The sequence below is a fragment of the Mirounga leonina genome, unplaced genomic scaffold, assembly GCF_011800145.1.
Source record: "Mirounga leonina isolate KUSES-001 unplaced genomic scaffold, KU_Mleo_1.0 Mir_129, whole genome shotgun sequence".
Classification (NCBI taxonomy): domain Eukaryota; kingdom Metazoa; phylum Chordata; class Mammalia; order Carnivora; family Phocidae; genus Mirounga; species Mirounga leonina.
The window spans coordinates 36,715,778-36,727,882 of NW_023270323.1; the positions used below are offsets into that span (position 1 = coordinate 36,715,778).

At 38.5% G+C, this 12,105-nt stretch overlaps 1 protein-coding gene across 1 annotated transcript in view; it reads right to left on the reverse strand.

Moving 5' to 3' along the window:
* Nucleotides 1-119: 119 nt before the first annotated feature.
* Nucleotides 120-12,105, reverse strand: part of SRP72 (signal recognition particle 72) — a 32,464-nt gene continuing 20,478 nt past the window's right edge. Inside the window, exons 13-19 of the mRNA XM_035004920.1 lie at nt 11,963-12,058; nt 11,044-11,147; nt 10,824-10,901; nt 9,720-9,857; nt 5,577-5,614; nt 2,375-2,534; nt 120-1,528 (exon numbers count right to left, since the gene is read on the reverse strand). Coding sequence (XP_034860811.1) covers nt 1,351-1,528; nt 2,375-2,534; nt 5,577-5,614; nt 9,720-9,857; nt 10,824-10,901; nt 11,044-11,147; nt 11,963-12,058 — 792 coding nt within the window. The 3' untranslated portion in view covers nt 120-1,350. The remainder of the gene's footprint in view (nt 1,529-2,374; nt 2,535-5,576; nt 5,615-9,719; nt 9,858-10,823; nt 10,902-11,043; nt 11,148-11,962; nt 12,059-12,105) is intronic.

The following is a 12,105-nucleotide window of genomic DNA, read 5'->3' on the forward strand; positions in this document are numbered from 1 at the left end:
AGGGTCGTCTCTTGTTTAGGTGTTACTGCAGATTCTGATTAGGCAGCACCACATTTCTTACTCTTGTAAAGGAGGAAAGCCTTTTAAAAAATATCTTTGAAGAAGTTTCAATAGATATGTTCAGAGTCAAACACAGTAGCACTTTATTAACAAGGATGAAGTAATATGATCACAAGGAAATACTCAAAGTCTAAATTCAATGCTATCTTGGGCAGCACAAAATGAATACTAACAAAGGTGGCATCCCAGTGTGCCTGTCTCACAGCTGTTCAATGGGAAAGTGGCTTGTAAGCAAGGAAGACCAGAGCAACACTGATACCAGACTGTACAATACTTCATTACTTTGAGAAGGGTAATGAATAGTTCTACCCCAAATGACAAAGGTGAGTCATTTTAGTATCTATTAATTGGGCCAAACAGTTCTGTTAAGTTCTAATACTGCCCACTACTGAACTCTGAAGGATTTCCTCTCTACCTCAGAAGTCAATGTTCATGCTCTTGACAGGGCCATTAAATCTTTCTGATTGAGACACTCCAAACCCATCTGATCTCAGAACACTGGGTCTAAGAGTCAACTTCTTACAACACTGATACATTTTCCTTGAGTTAATGGTGCTAAATCAGCATAATGTCATCATAATCTGAAAACAATACGGGGTGCAAAGGAGCCCTAATTTACATATATATGTGTGTATATATGTACATACACACACATTTCATTACTACATATATATAGTATCTCATACTCCAGGATCACATGACAGAGATTTTATGGTTAAAATTGACATTTACTTTAGTTTTCCTGTGGTCATTCATGTAATGAAGTGAAGAAAGAACACCAGTGTATTAATAAGGTCCCCTTTATCACATGATATTTCTTAGCAGATATTTGGAATGCTCAGAAGATTCCACTTTCAGTCTCCTAAGGCCTCCTAAGACATAATTTAAAGTGGGATTTGCTAGGAACAAGGATCTTCGGACTCTAGTTGAAACAGAAGTAGGTTCTGTTTAAATCCTAGGAAACTTTGGATAACATGCCTTGTTTGTGAAACTGAAGAAACACCAGATCACAGCACACAAAGAGAAAGAATGCAACAAAGATCAAGGTGGGAAAATGCCCCATTATTTTGAGTCCTTATCATCTGTGCAAAGCTAGGTGGTACAAGCAGGCCAAGTTTGACTAGGCAGAGGTTGAGGAAGATGTTTTCCTGTGTGACGATGCACAAGAAAATCATTTCATGAAATGTGGGGATGGGAGAGGGAGTAGCCCTGTGCTTCTTGCTGTGTTACCTTTATTATGTTCTTAGTGTCAGTACGACTAAAAATAGCCTGCAAACAAGAATGTTCTAATCACCAGCCACCTTTTCCACCTTTCTTCTTTTTCTGTTGCTGTTTCTTTTTTGTTGCTGGAGCCCCTGCAGGTTTCTGGTGTCTTGGGGGTATGATATTACTTGTAGATGCAGATGCTGTTGCTGCGCTGCCAGGTCTTGGGGAGGTTGGTGGGCTGCTCACAGTTTTACTGGCATCCCTGAAATCAGATCAGGAGAGTGCTGGTCATTCATACATTCAACAAAGGAAAAGACTATAGAAACATATGTACGTGGATTTCACTTTCTACTCCTAACAATCTCCCATACATATTCTGTTTCTTTTAAAGTGGGCTCCCCGACTTCCTATCCATTTTTCTTTTGAATACATTTACTGCTTTATAAAGAAAAAGTAATATATGGTTCATGCCAATTTTTAGAAAGCATAGGAAAAAGAGAAAAAAAATTTAAATGACTCATAATCCTACAATATAAGAATAACTTTAGGGGCGCCTGGGTGGCTCAGTTGGTTAAGCGACTGCCTTCGGCTCAGGTCATGATCCTGGAGTCCCAGGATCGAGTCCCGCATCGGGCTCCCTGCTCGGCGGGGAGTCTGCTTCTCCCTCTGACCCTCCTCCCTCTCATGTTCTCTGTCTCCCATTCTCGCTCTCTCAAATAAGTAAATAAAATCTTTAAAAAAAAAAAAAACAAAAAAAACTTTAGTAACATTTTTAATACTTCTTCCTAATCATTTTATTTATAGTATCTGTTGTTCTTTATACTCAATTAGTTGAATGACTCAGTGTATTTAGCTTCCTTTTGAAGATACTGGAATCCTAATATTTACGATACAATTCTATAATCCTAATATTTATAATATAATCAAACCAAAACACATTTTCTTTCCTTTACATAAGCTTATTGGCAAAAAACACTTATTAAAGATATCTGACTGTATTCCTTATACTTGAAATATATTTTAAAAATTCTTACTAATGATCCTGAGTCCATCTGAGAAAGAATCAACCTATGCTTTGAGTGACTTCAACTGAGGAACAATGACTTACAGTTCAGATGAAGCTCCTGCAGTTGCTCCCTGGGTCCCTTTTCCAATCTGATCCTTCTTTTTACCCTTCTTTCTCCCCCGGTAGTAAGAACGTTCTCGCATTGGTAGCCATCTTTCTGGATCTGGGGTCACCTTTGGGTCGTAATTCTTAGGCAGTTTTCCTGTGTAATAAGCGTTAAAGAAATGAGATATGTCTATAATGGTTTCAAGATCGTTTGCTTAAGGGTGCCTGGGTGGCTCAGTTGGTTAAGCGACTGCCTTCGGCTCAGGTCATGATCCTGGAGTCCCAGGATCGAGTCCCGCATCGGGCTCCCTGCTCAGCAGGGAGTCTGCTTCTCCTCTGATCCTCCTGCCTCTCATGTGCTCTCTCTCATTCTCTCTCAAATAAATAAATAAAATCTTAAAAAAAAAAAAAAAAAGATAGTTTGCTTAAAGAATGTGTCCAAGGCCTGGAAATAAATAACATTAAAACTGAAACAAGTTCATCTGAGAAAGTTTTATTTGTATAATCTAGCCAGGGAAAAGACCTTATTAAGCATGATACAAAATTCAGAAGCCATAAAGGAAAAGACTTCACATATGTATCTATTAAAAAAAAATTTTTTTTTAAGTTTTATTTATTTTTAAGTAATCTCTGTACCTAACATGAGGGCCAAACTCACAACCCTAAGATCAGGAGTTCTGACTGAGCCAGCCAGGTGCCCCTATATAAAAAATGTTTAATTTCATTTGGTAAGAGATACATTTTTAAGAGAAATAACAAAAAAATATTTGCATACTATATAACAGAGTGGACTGATATTCTTAATATAGAAAAAGGTCTTAATAATCAATAGATAAATCATGCAAAGAAAAATGGGCACTGCTGTAATTAGGGTAAGCCAGGAGAAACAGAAGTCCTTAATCATGTGAAAAAATGTTCCACCTCACTAATTATAAATGAAAAAGGTAGCAAAATTCTATCAAACTAACAAGTATTAAAAGCAGTAACAATACCCAGTGTTGATGAGATAGTGAGAAACAATCAAACACTATGGCAGAAGTGTACAATGGTATAGCCTTTGTAGAGAGTAATTTAATTTGGCAGTACTAGTCAAAATTAATACTTCTAGAAATTTATCCTGCAGATACCCCTAAGACACAAAGTTATATATAAGAACATGGGGTGCCTGGGTGGCTCAATCAGTTGAGCATCTGATTCTTGATGTCAGCTCAGGTCATGATCTCAGGATCATGGGACTGAACCCCACACTGGGCTACATGTAGAGTGGGAAGTCTCCTTTTCTCTCTATCCCCCACCCCCGCTTGCACTCGTTCTCTAAAATAAGTAAATAAATCTTTAAAAAAAAAAAAGGATATTCTCTATGGTTTTCTTTAAAATAATTAACTTAAGTGTCTATCAGTAAGAGAATGATTAAATAAATTACAGTATGCCCACACTATAAGCAGCTATAGCTATGGGGACACCTGGGTGGCTCAGTCGGTTAAGCATCTGCCTTTGGCTCAGGTCATGATCCCAGGGTCCTGGGACTGAGTCCCGCATCAGGCTCCTGGCTCAGCTGGGGGGCCTGCTTCTCCCTCTGCCTACCGCTCCCCCTGCTTGTGCGCGCACTCTCCCTCTCTCCTCCCTGCCCGACAAATAAATAAATAAAAAATCTTAAAAAAAAAAAAAAAGCTATAGCTATGGGTTAAAAAGTACATCCATATTTAATAATTTGGAGAAATGTCTGCACAATACAATCTAAAGTAGAAGATTAAAACAAATTATCCTGAAGACATTGTTCATACCAATTTTGTAAAAACTTTTATTGACTGAGCATGTAAATATATGTATAATAATGTATGTTTCTATATACAAAGAAGTTATATTGTAATTATCTCTGGGAGTATGAATTTCGGGTAGGGAATTTTCCATGCTTTATTGCCATTGTATAATGACAGAAGTTTTGTTTGTTCTTAGAATGAGCATATATCGCTTTTAAGTTTTAAAAAATACTCATCTGGAAACCACAAAAAATAGAAAAGTGATATTGCAGGTTATTGCTACCTATACTTATCAGCTGTTCCCTTGCAGTATTACTAATACATAAAACAAATACTTAGCGTGCAACTGAATCTTAGGTTTGTGAGTTCGAGACCCATGTTGGGCATGGAGCCTACTTAAAAATAAACGAAAGAAAAAAGGAAAGACAGAATGAATCTGATTTATACCGCAGATTTCCCAGAGTCAGGAACAGGTAGGTGGCTCCAGGGATAACCTCTGACTAGATGAAGCCAAACATGGTAATTCTACCCACTCTTGCCAGGAATTAAGAACACAGCCTAAGCCAATCAATGCACGTCATTCTCCTGGTCAATGGCTCAGGTTTGGACAATGACCTATGTTGGCCCGTGAGATTAATGGGAAAGACATGACAACTGCAGAAAGGCCCTCTTTGAACTGCTGGATATAAATGACAAGCCCCAGAGGTGCCTGGGTGGCGCAGTCAGTTGAGCATCCAACTTTTGGTTTTGGCTCAGGTCATGATCTTGGGGTCGTAAGACTGTGAGCCTCGTGTTGCACTCCGTGCCCAGCATGGAGTCTGCTTGGGACTCTCTCTCCCTCTCCCCCTGCCCCCCCCCAGCCCCCACATGCACTCTCTAAAATAAATCTTAAAAAAAAAGACAAGCCCAGACCGTTGCTAACAAACATAGGACTCTAATGGGATTCAGTTTTGTATACAGATGAACAAAGAGATACAACTTCTAGATCAGTCAACCTTTCCTATACGCAGCCGTTTTCATAAACAGCCAGTTTGATGGAGTTCAGTTTGTAGCTGAAAGCAGCCTAATGAATAAAGAAAGGGCTTACTATGTGCCAGGCATCATTCTGAGATCTTTACATGTGGTATCTCATTTAATCTTATGAGGTATATAACTATCACATACCATTTTATAGATGAAAAACTCAGGCAGGTACATTAAGTAATCTGTTCACAGTCACAGCAAAAGAGCAACGTTCACTAGAGCAACAATGTGAATTCAGGCAACCAAACTCTCTAGAGCTATAGTCTTTAAAGTAAAAAAAAAATAATTTATAGTCAAGACAAAAGTCAGTGTTCAAAGACAGTAGAGAGAACAGTAATTTTGTCTGAAGATTTTTATATTGGGCTAAATTCAAACTTTTATCTTGTAAAATCTAAAGATAAAAAAAAAATCCTTACCCTTCTTTTTCTTTTTCTTCTTTTTCAAATCTCCCTGTCTATAAAAAGAAAAAAAAACCATTACCATAGTCATGATAAAATATTTACACAGCTTTAAACATGTGCAAAAGAGTGAGCTGGGCACTTTATCATTAGCATTTAAGTTGTGGCACTGTCTCACCAAAGTTAATAAACTAGCTGGGATATTAATACTGGTTAAGTTTAATCAAGCTTCACATACTATAGTTTTTGGAAAGTCATTTAAAAAAGAGGATTAGCTAGGTTTTCAGATTACATTCCCATACATTAAGTCTATGTAAAAAGAGAAGAAATCTGCACAAGCATGAAAATCTACAATACTATGTTAAGTTACATGTTTGGCAAAACTAGAGAACAGATAACTAAACACTTAGGCAAGAACATGCACAGGTATCATACATGCCACGACTATCCCTGGGAGGGTATGTAAGACAAGTAACATTGGTAGTGACCTTGGAGAGAGGAGAGCACACAGGGATGGGAAGAAGCTTTTACTTTCTACGTTTTTATTTTCCAAATCTTGAACCTGGTGAGTTTACTGAATTTTTAAAGTAAAATCTTTATTAAATACACTAAAAAAAAAAGGGAAGGGGTGCTGAAAGGAGCATCAGAAATAAAACACTTCAAAAATAATTAAGTACTCTGATGGCTATAAGAGGAAGACATCAAAAATATCTCTGTACATAATCCTACATGATATGCCTCTATGGGAACTATGAAACAGTGAATTAAAATGATGAGGCAGCAACAATCTCTGCCAAAAATTCATTCTACCAAGTCATTCAATTGTGAAAATCCTTTCAGGGTATCCTGAAGAATAAGAAATGCAACATACAGTGTCGTACTTTAAAGAGCTTCATCTCTCACCCAGACTATGCAACAGTCTTCTAAACTGTCTCTACAAATCACTCTCCAGCCATACCTGCTATTTCCCAAAGGTTCTCTGCCCTTTTTTTTTTTAAGATTTTATTTATTTATTTGACAGAGAGAGACACAGTGAGAGAGGGAACACAAGCAGGGACAGAGGGAGAGGGAGAAGCAGGCTTCCCGCCGAGCAGGGAGCCTGATGTGGGGCTCGATCTCAGGACCCCGGGATCATGACCTGAGCCGAAGGCAGATGCTTAACGACTGAGCCACCCAGGTGCCCCTCTGCCCTTTCTTATTTGCCTTTGCTCACACTTGGCCTAATTCATCCTCCTCAAAAGTCAACACAATCACCTCTTCCATGAGGTGGTTTCCTAACCCCCGACTGTCCCCAGGAAGGACTATACCCCCTGGTGCTCTATGCCCTGCACAACCACAGAACATGCAACCTTTATTGCAATTATTGCAATACTTCCTTCTGCTAGACTTAGGTTCTTTTAAGGGCAAGGACCATGACTTATTTTTTGTCAACAATATAGTTTATCTTCAGGGCTCCTGAGTGGCTCAGTTGGTTAAGCAACTGCCTTCGGCTCAGGTCATGATCCTGGAGTCCCAGGATTGAGTCCCGCATCGGGCTCCCTGCTCAGCAGGGAGTCTGCTTCTCCCTCTGACCCTCCCCCCTCTCATGTGCTCTCTCTCATTCTCTCTCTCTCAAATAAATAAATAAAATCTTTAAAACAAACAAACAAACAAAAAAACAATATAGTTTATCTTCAAAAGAAACTAAACCTTTGAGGTGCCTGGCTGGCTCAGTCAATAGAGCATGTGACTCTTGATCTCAGGGTTGTGAGTTCAAGCCCCACGTGGGGTGTAGAGATTCCTTAAAAATCTTAAAAAAAACCCCAAGAAACTAAACCTTTGTATCCAAAAGTTAGTATAAAAGGCTTTAATAATGCCTAATGAAAATAATGTGCTGAAATTTAAAAGCCTAAAAGCCAATATCTTAATAATTGTCTAAGGAAAAGGAGAGGATTAAAGGACTAGAAAAGAACTATATTCTTACTAATTACTAAACTCTATTTTGAAAGAGGAAAAAAGTACTGAAAATAATTAAATAGGGGACGCCTGGATGGCTCAGTCAGTTAGGCAACCACCTCTTGATCTAGGCTCAGGTCATGATCTCAGGATCATGAGTTCAAGCCCTGCGCTGGGCTCCACACTGAGCATGGGTGGGGGAGCGGGGAGACAGAGTGAGAGACAGTTCAGAGAGAGAGAAAGAGGAAGGAAGGAAGGAAGAAAGACCTTTAAATAGGCATTATTTGAAAATCCCCTTAAGATGTGGCTTGAATTTTTCAATTTTGGGGTTCTTGATAAGGTTTGAGGTGGGACTCTTATGATGAAATGGAATTTGGAACAAGGTAGTATTTCTGAGACTCCAATTCCTAATTTTAGTTTTAAAAATCTATTATGAGTGGGACACCTGGGTGGCTCAGTGGTTAAGTGTCTACCTTTGGGTTGGGTTGTGATCCCGGGATCCTGAGATTGAGTCCCGCATCAGGCTCCCTGCTTAGCAGGGAGCCTGCTTCTCCCTCTGCGTACAGCAACCCCTGCTTGTGCTTGCTCACCCTCTCTCTGATAAATAAAATCTTTAAAAAAAAAATTAAGAGGTGCCTGGGTGGCTCAGTCATTGAGTGCTTGCCTTCGGCTCAGGTCATGATCCCAGGATCCTGGGATCGAGCCCCGCATCAGGCTCCCTGCTCCGTGGGGAGCCTGCTTCTCCTTCTCCCACTCCCCCTGCTTGTGTTCCCTCTCTGTCAAATAAATAAATAATCTTTAAAGAAAAATCTTAAAAAAAATTATTATGAGGATGATAATGCTTTTTTGCCAGAGTTCATAATAACGTTACTCATATGCTGTTGCTGATGTATTTTTTTTGTAAGTTAGGAAAAAATTTATATTTCAAAAGCACTCAGAAAGGGAGAAAATGGGCGCCTGAGTGGCTCAATCATTAAGCAACCTGCCTTCAGGCTCAGGTCATGAGCTCAGCGTCCTGAGATAGAGCCCCAACATTGGGCTCCTTGCTCAGCGGGGAGTCTGCTTCTCCCTCTTCCTCTGCCCCTCCCCACCATTTGTGCTCTCTCTAGCTCTCTCTCAAATAAATAAAATCTTAAAAAAAAAAGAGAAAACAGTGAAAAACCATGAAAGCCATAAATTTGGGGAAGGGCTGTATCTCTTCCATTCTCTATTCATCCCAAGTCTCTATCCATGGAATCTTAAAGATTTTACTGTAGGCCTCCACTATGTTTCTGAGATGGCCAGGTGGTAGAAGAGTAAGAATTTGACTTCTTCTTTTTTTTTTTTTTTAAAGATTTTATTTATTTATTTGAGAGAGAGAGAATGAGAGAGAGCAAGCATATGAGAGGGGGGAGGGTCAGAGGGAGAAGCAGACTCCCTGCCGAGCAGGGAGCCCGATGCGGGACCCGATCCCGGGACTCCAGGATCATGACCTGAGCCGAAGGCATAAGTTAATGAAGCTAGCTAATCTTTCCTCCAAATCAGCAAAATAAACCTCATTTGAACTCAGTATAGAATTAAGTACTAAATATACATAAAAAATTTACAGGTAAATAAAGTAGGGGACAACCAGCTAATGGAATACTATGCATAAAAGGAATGAAATATGTCTATACTAAGAATATGGAGAAGGGGAGCCTGGGTGGCTCAGCTGATTAAGCGTCTGACTTAGGCTCAGGTCATGATCTCAGGGTCCTAGGACTGAGCCCCTCATTGGGCTCCCTGCTCAGCAGGGAGTCTGTTTCTCCCTCCACCCCTCACCCCCACTTGTGCTCTAAGAAATAAATAAAATCTTTAAAAAAAAAAGAATATGGAGAAATCTCCACAACTTAGTAAATGAAAGCAAGCTGGAAAACAGTTAAGTACAATATAATCCCCTTCTGTAAAAAATGAAAAAATGAATAAATAAATAAATCAATCCAAGGAAAATATTTCCAAATCACTTTTGTGTATAAACACAAAGAAGATCCTGAAGGATATACACTCAACACCAAAGGTTAATTTGGGGGTGTGATGGGGGGAGGTGGTAAACAGGACAAGGACTAAGAACTGGGCATAGCAAAAAAGAAAGGAAAAAGAAACAAGGAGGACTTAAACTTTATTCATGAGGAATTTTCAGAGAATGTATTTTTCATTCCTTATGTAATTTAAAGTCCACATTAGAGAATGTTACAATGAAAACATTACCCTTGCTCCTTTGGTTGACTATCTCCAGCAACTTTTCCACCCTTTTTCCGAATGTAAGTAGCACCAGGAGAATTTTCAAGAGCCTCAACATCTACTTTTAGAGACATACTATCGGACGAGGGCAGATGTTTACTAAGGCTGGGATTGAACAGGAGTTCAGGAACACAATATATACACATATATATGTCTGCCAAAAGAAAAAGTCTTTTTTTTTTATGTCCTTTCTCAAAAGTAAAAAAATGTTCTTAAATCTTCTACAGAATAACAAATTAGGGGCACCTGTGTGGCTCAGTCAGTTAAGCATCTGCCTTCAGTTCAGGTCGTGATCCCAGAGTTCCAGGATTGAGCCCTGTATTGGGCTCCCTGCTCAGCAGGGAGTCTGCTTCTCCCTCTGCCCCTCACCCCTACTTGTGCTATCTCTCTCTCAAATAATAAAATCTTAAAAAATAATAATAGTAACAAATTAGGTTATAAGGTCAATTATATATTATATACCCTGAAAAAATAAAAGAGGTCACAATCTAATCATCTATTCCTTAACTCAGTGCTGTACTTCAAGATGGGGCTTAATAAAATCTCTATTCCAAAACAACTATCAAACATAGATTTGCTCACTACAAAGGTTTTGACTTGTGGCTGCTCAGCATCCACAACTCCACCTTGGGTTTGGGGACATACCCTGACTACAGTAGCACATGATCCAAACTTAGCCAATCAGGGCACTGAATCTCTTATCTTCAGTAACTGTTAGGCATGTGATCTAAGACATTTCAATGAGAATGACATTTCAGAATCTTTCACAACTACCCAAATAAAATACACTTTTTCTTTTGCTGCTGGACTTGAACCTGAAGAGATACAAGCTGCATCCTGACTTCATTTTTGCTTCTGGATCAAATTGTACCCCAAGTCGGATCTATTACTATATTTTTCAGTCATGTTGACCAATAAATTCTCATTTTTGCTTTTACTAGTTAGAAGAGTGTTCTGTTTGTTTGTTGAAATTTACAACAGAAAAAGCCATGGTCAAAATAGGTATTGGAAGGTATCTAGCACGCTACTTGGGAGCTGTCTGAAACAATAATCAAAAGGTCAAAAGGATACGCTTTTGCCTTCTCGGGATCTACAAGTGAGTAAGCAGAAATAAGCTGCGCCAGGGTGTGAATATCTTTTGGATTTTGTCTAAAAAAAAAAAAAAAAAAGTTAGTGAACAGTTAGTGTACAGTTTATGAAAATGGAACAAATAAACAAGCAAAATAACCTTCTTGTATCAAATAACAGCAATAAAATTTGCATTTTTGTATCTCCAGCTTTCAGAACTTACTTCCATAGCTGTTCTAGGTCACTAATTGCCTCTTTCTTCCGCCCATATTTGAGTTTGAAGTTTGCAGCTTCTCTTATCAAGGACAAATGAGCAGAAGATTTGGGCTACAGGTTCAAAATAAAAAGGAAAAAAAGTTTTAAGCTAGATATCTACCATGTTTGTGAAGTTACTACATTCATTAGACCTTTAAGATAGACCTATCTATTAAATTCCTCAGTTTTATTGAATACATGAAACAACAACAAAAATCACACAAACATACAGGGAGGGAGGTAGACAAATTATACAAGTGATGACCAATTTATGAATCTGGATCACAACCTATCTTTTTTAAGATTGCCTATAACTAGAAATATTTCCCCATAATCAGATCTTAAAGATATGTCACCACAGTTCTCAAACACAGTATTTCCCAGAACACGGATATCCCTCTACTGCCTTTAGTACCAACGGTATAAATGCCACCTGTGTGCATGTATGTTTATAAGTTGGATACTGCCTATGCAGAGACTTATACCGGAAAAAATGAAGACGTTCCTATTCCAGGAAAACATGAGATACAATTATTGCACATATTTATTGTTTCACCACTTACTACCATGAGCTCTCCAGCCACTAAAGATGAGCACCCCCATATGCACTCACATATTATTTTTTGAGATTATACACAAATACAACGAACCAGAAAGGCCTTCAAAACCATAACTGAGCTTTTTTTTTTCATTCTGAAATAATTCTTATTTCCAATAGCTTTATTTGGATCTGGTATACTTAAAAAAAGTAATTTGACAGTCTAACAGTATTCCATTCTTTAAATAGTGACTTGGAATATTTCAATTCTCATAACTTGAGTTCACTACTGCAGCTTTTCATTTTTACATAAAAACATGTCCTCATACAATTTACTCCATTTACTTACCTGATGGTTTTGATACCACTGGATAGCTTGCGTGAAGACCTCAATGGCACTATCAATATCCTCCTCATGGCTGTACATAGTCACTAATGCAGATACCTACCCAGCCAAAAGTATAAATTAATGAGTAAAATTCCCCTTTCTCT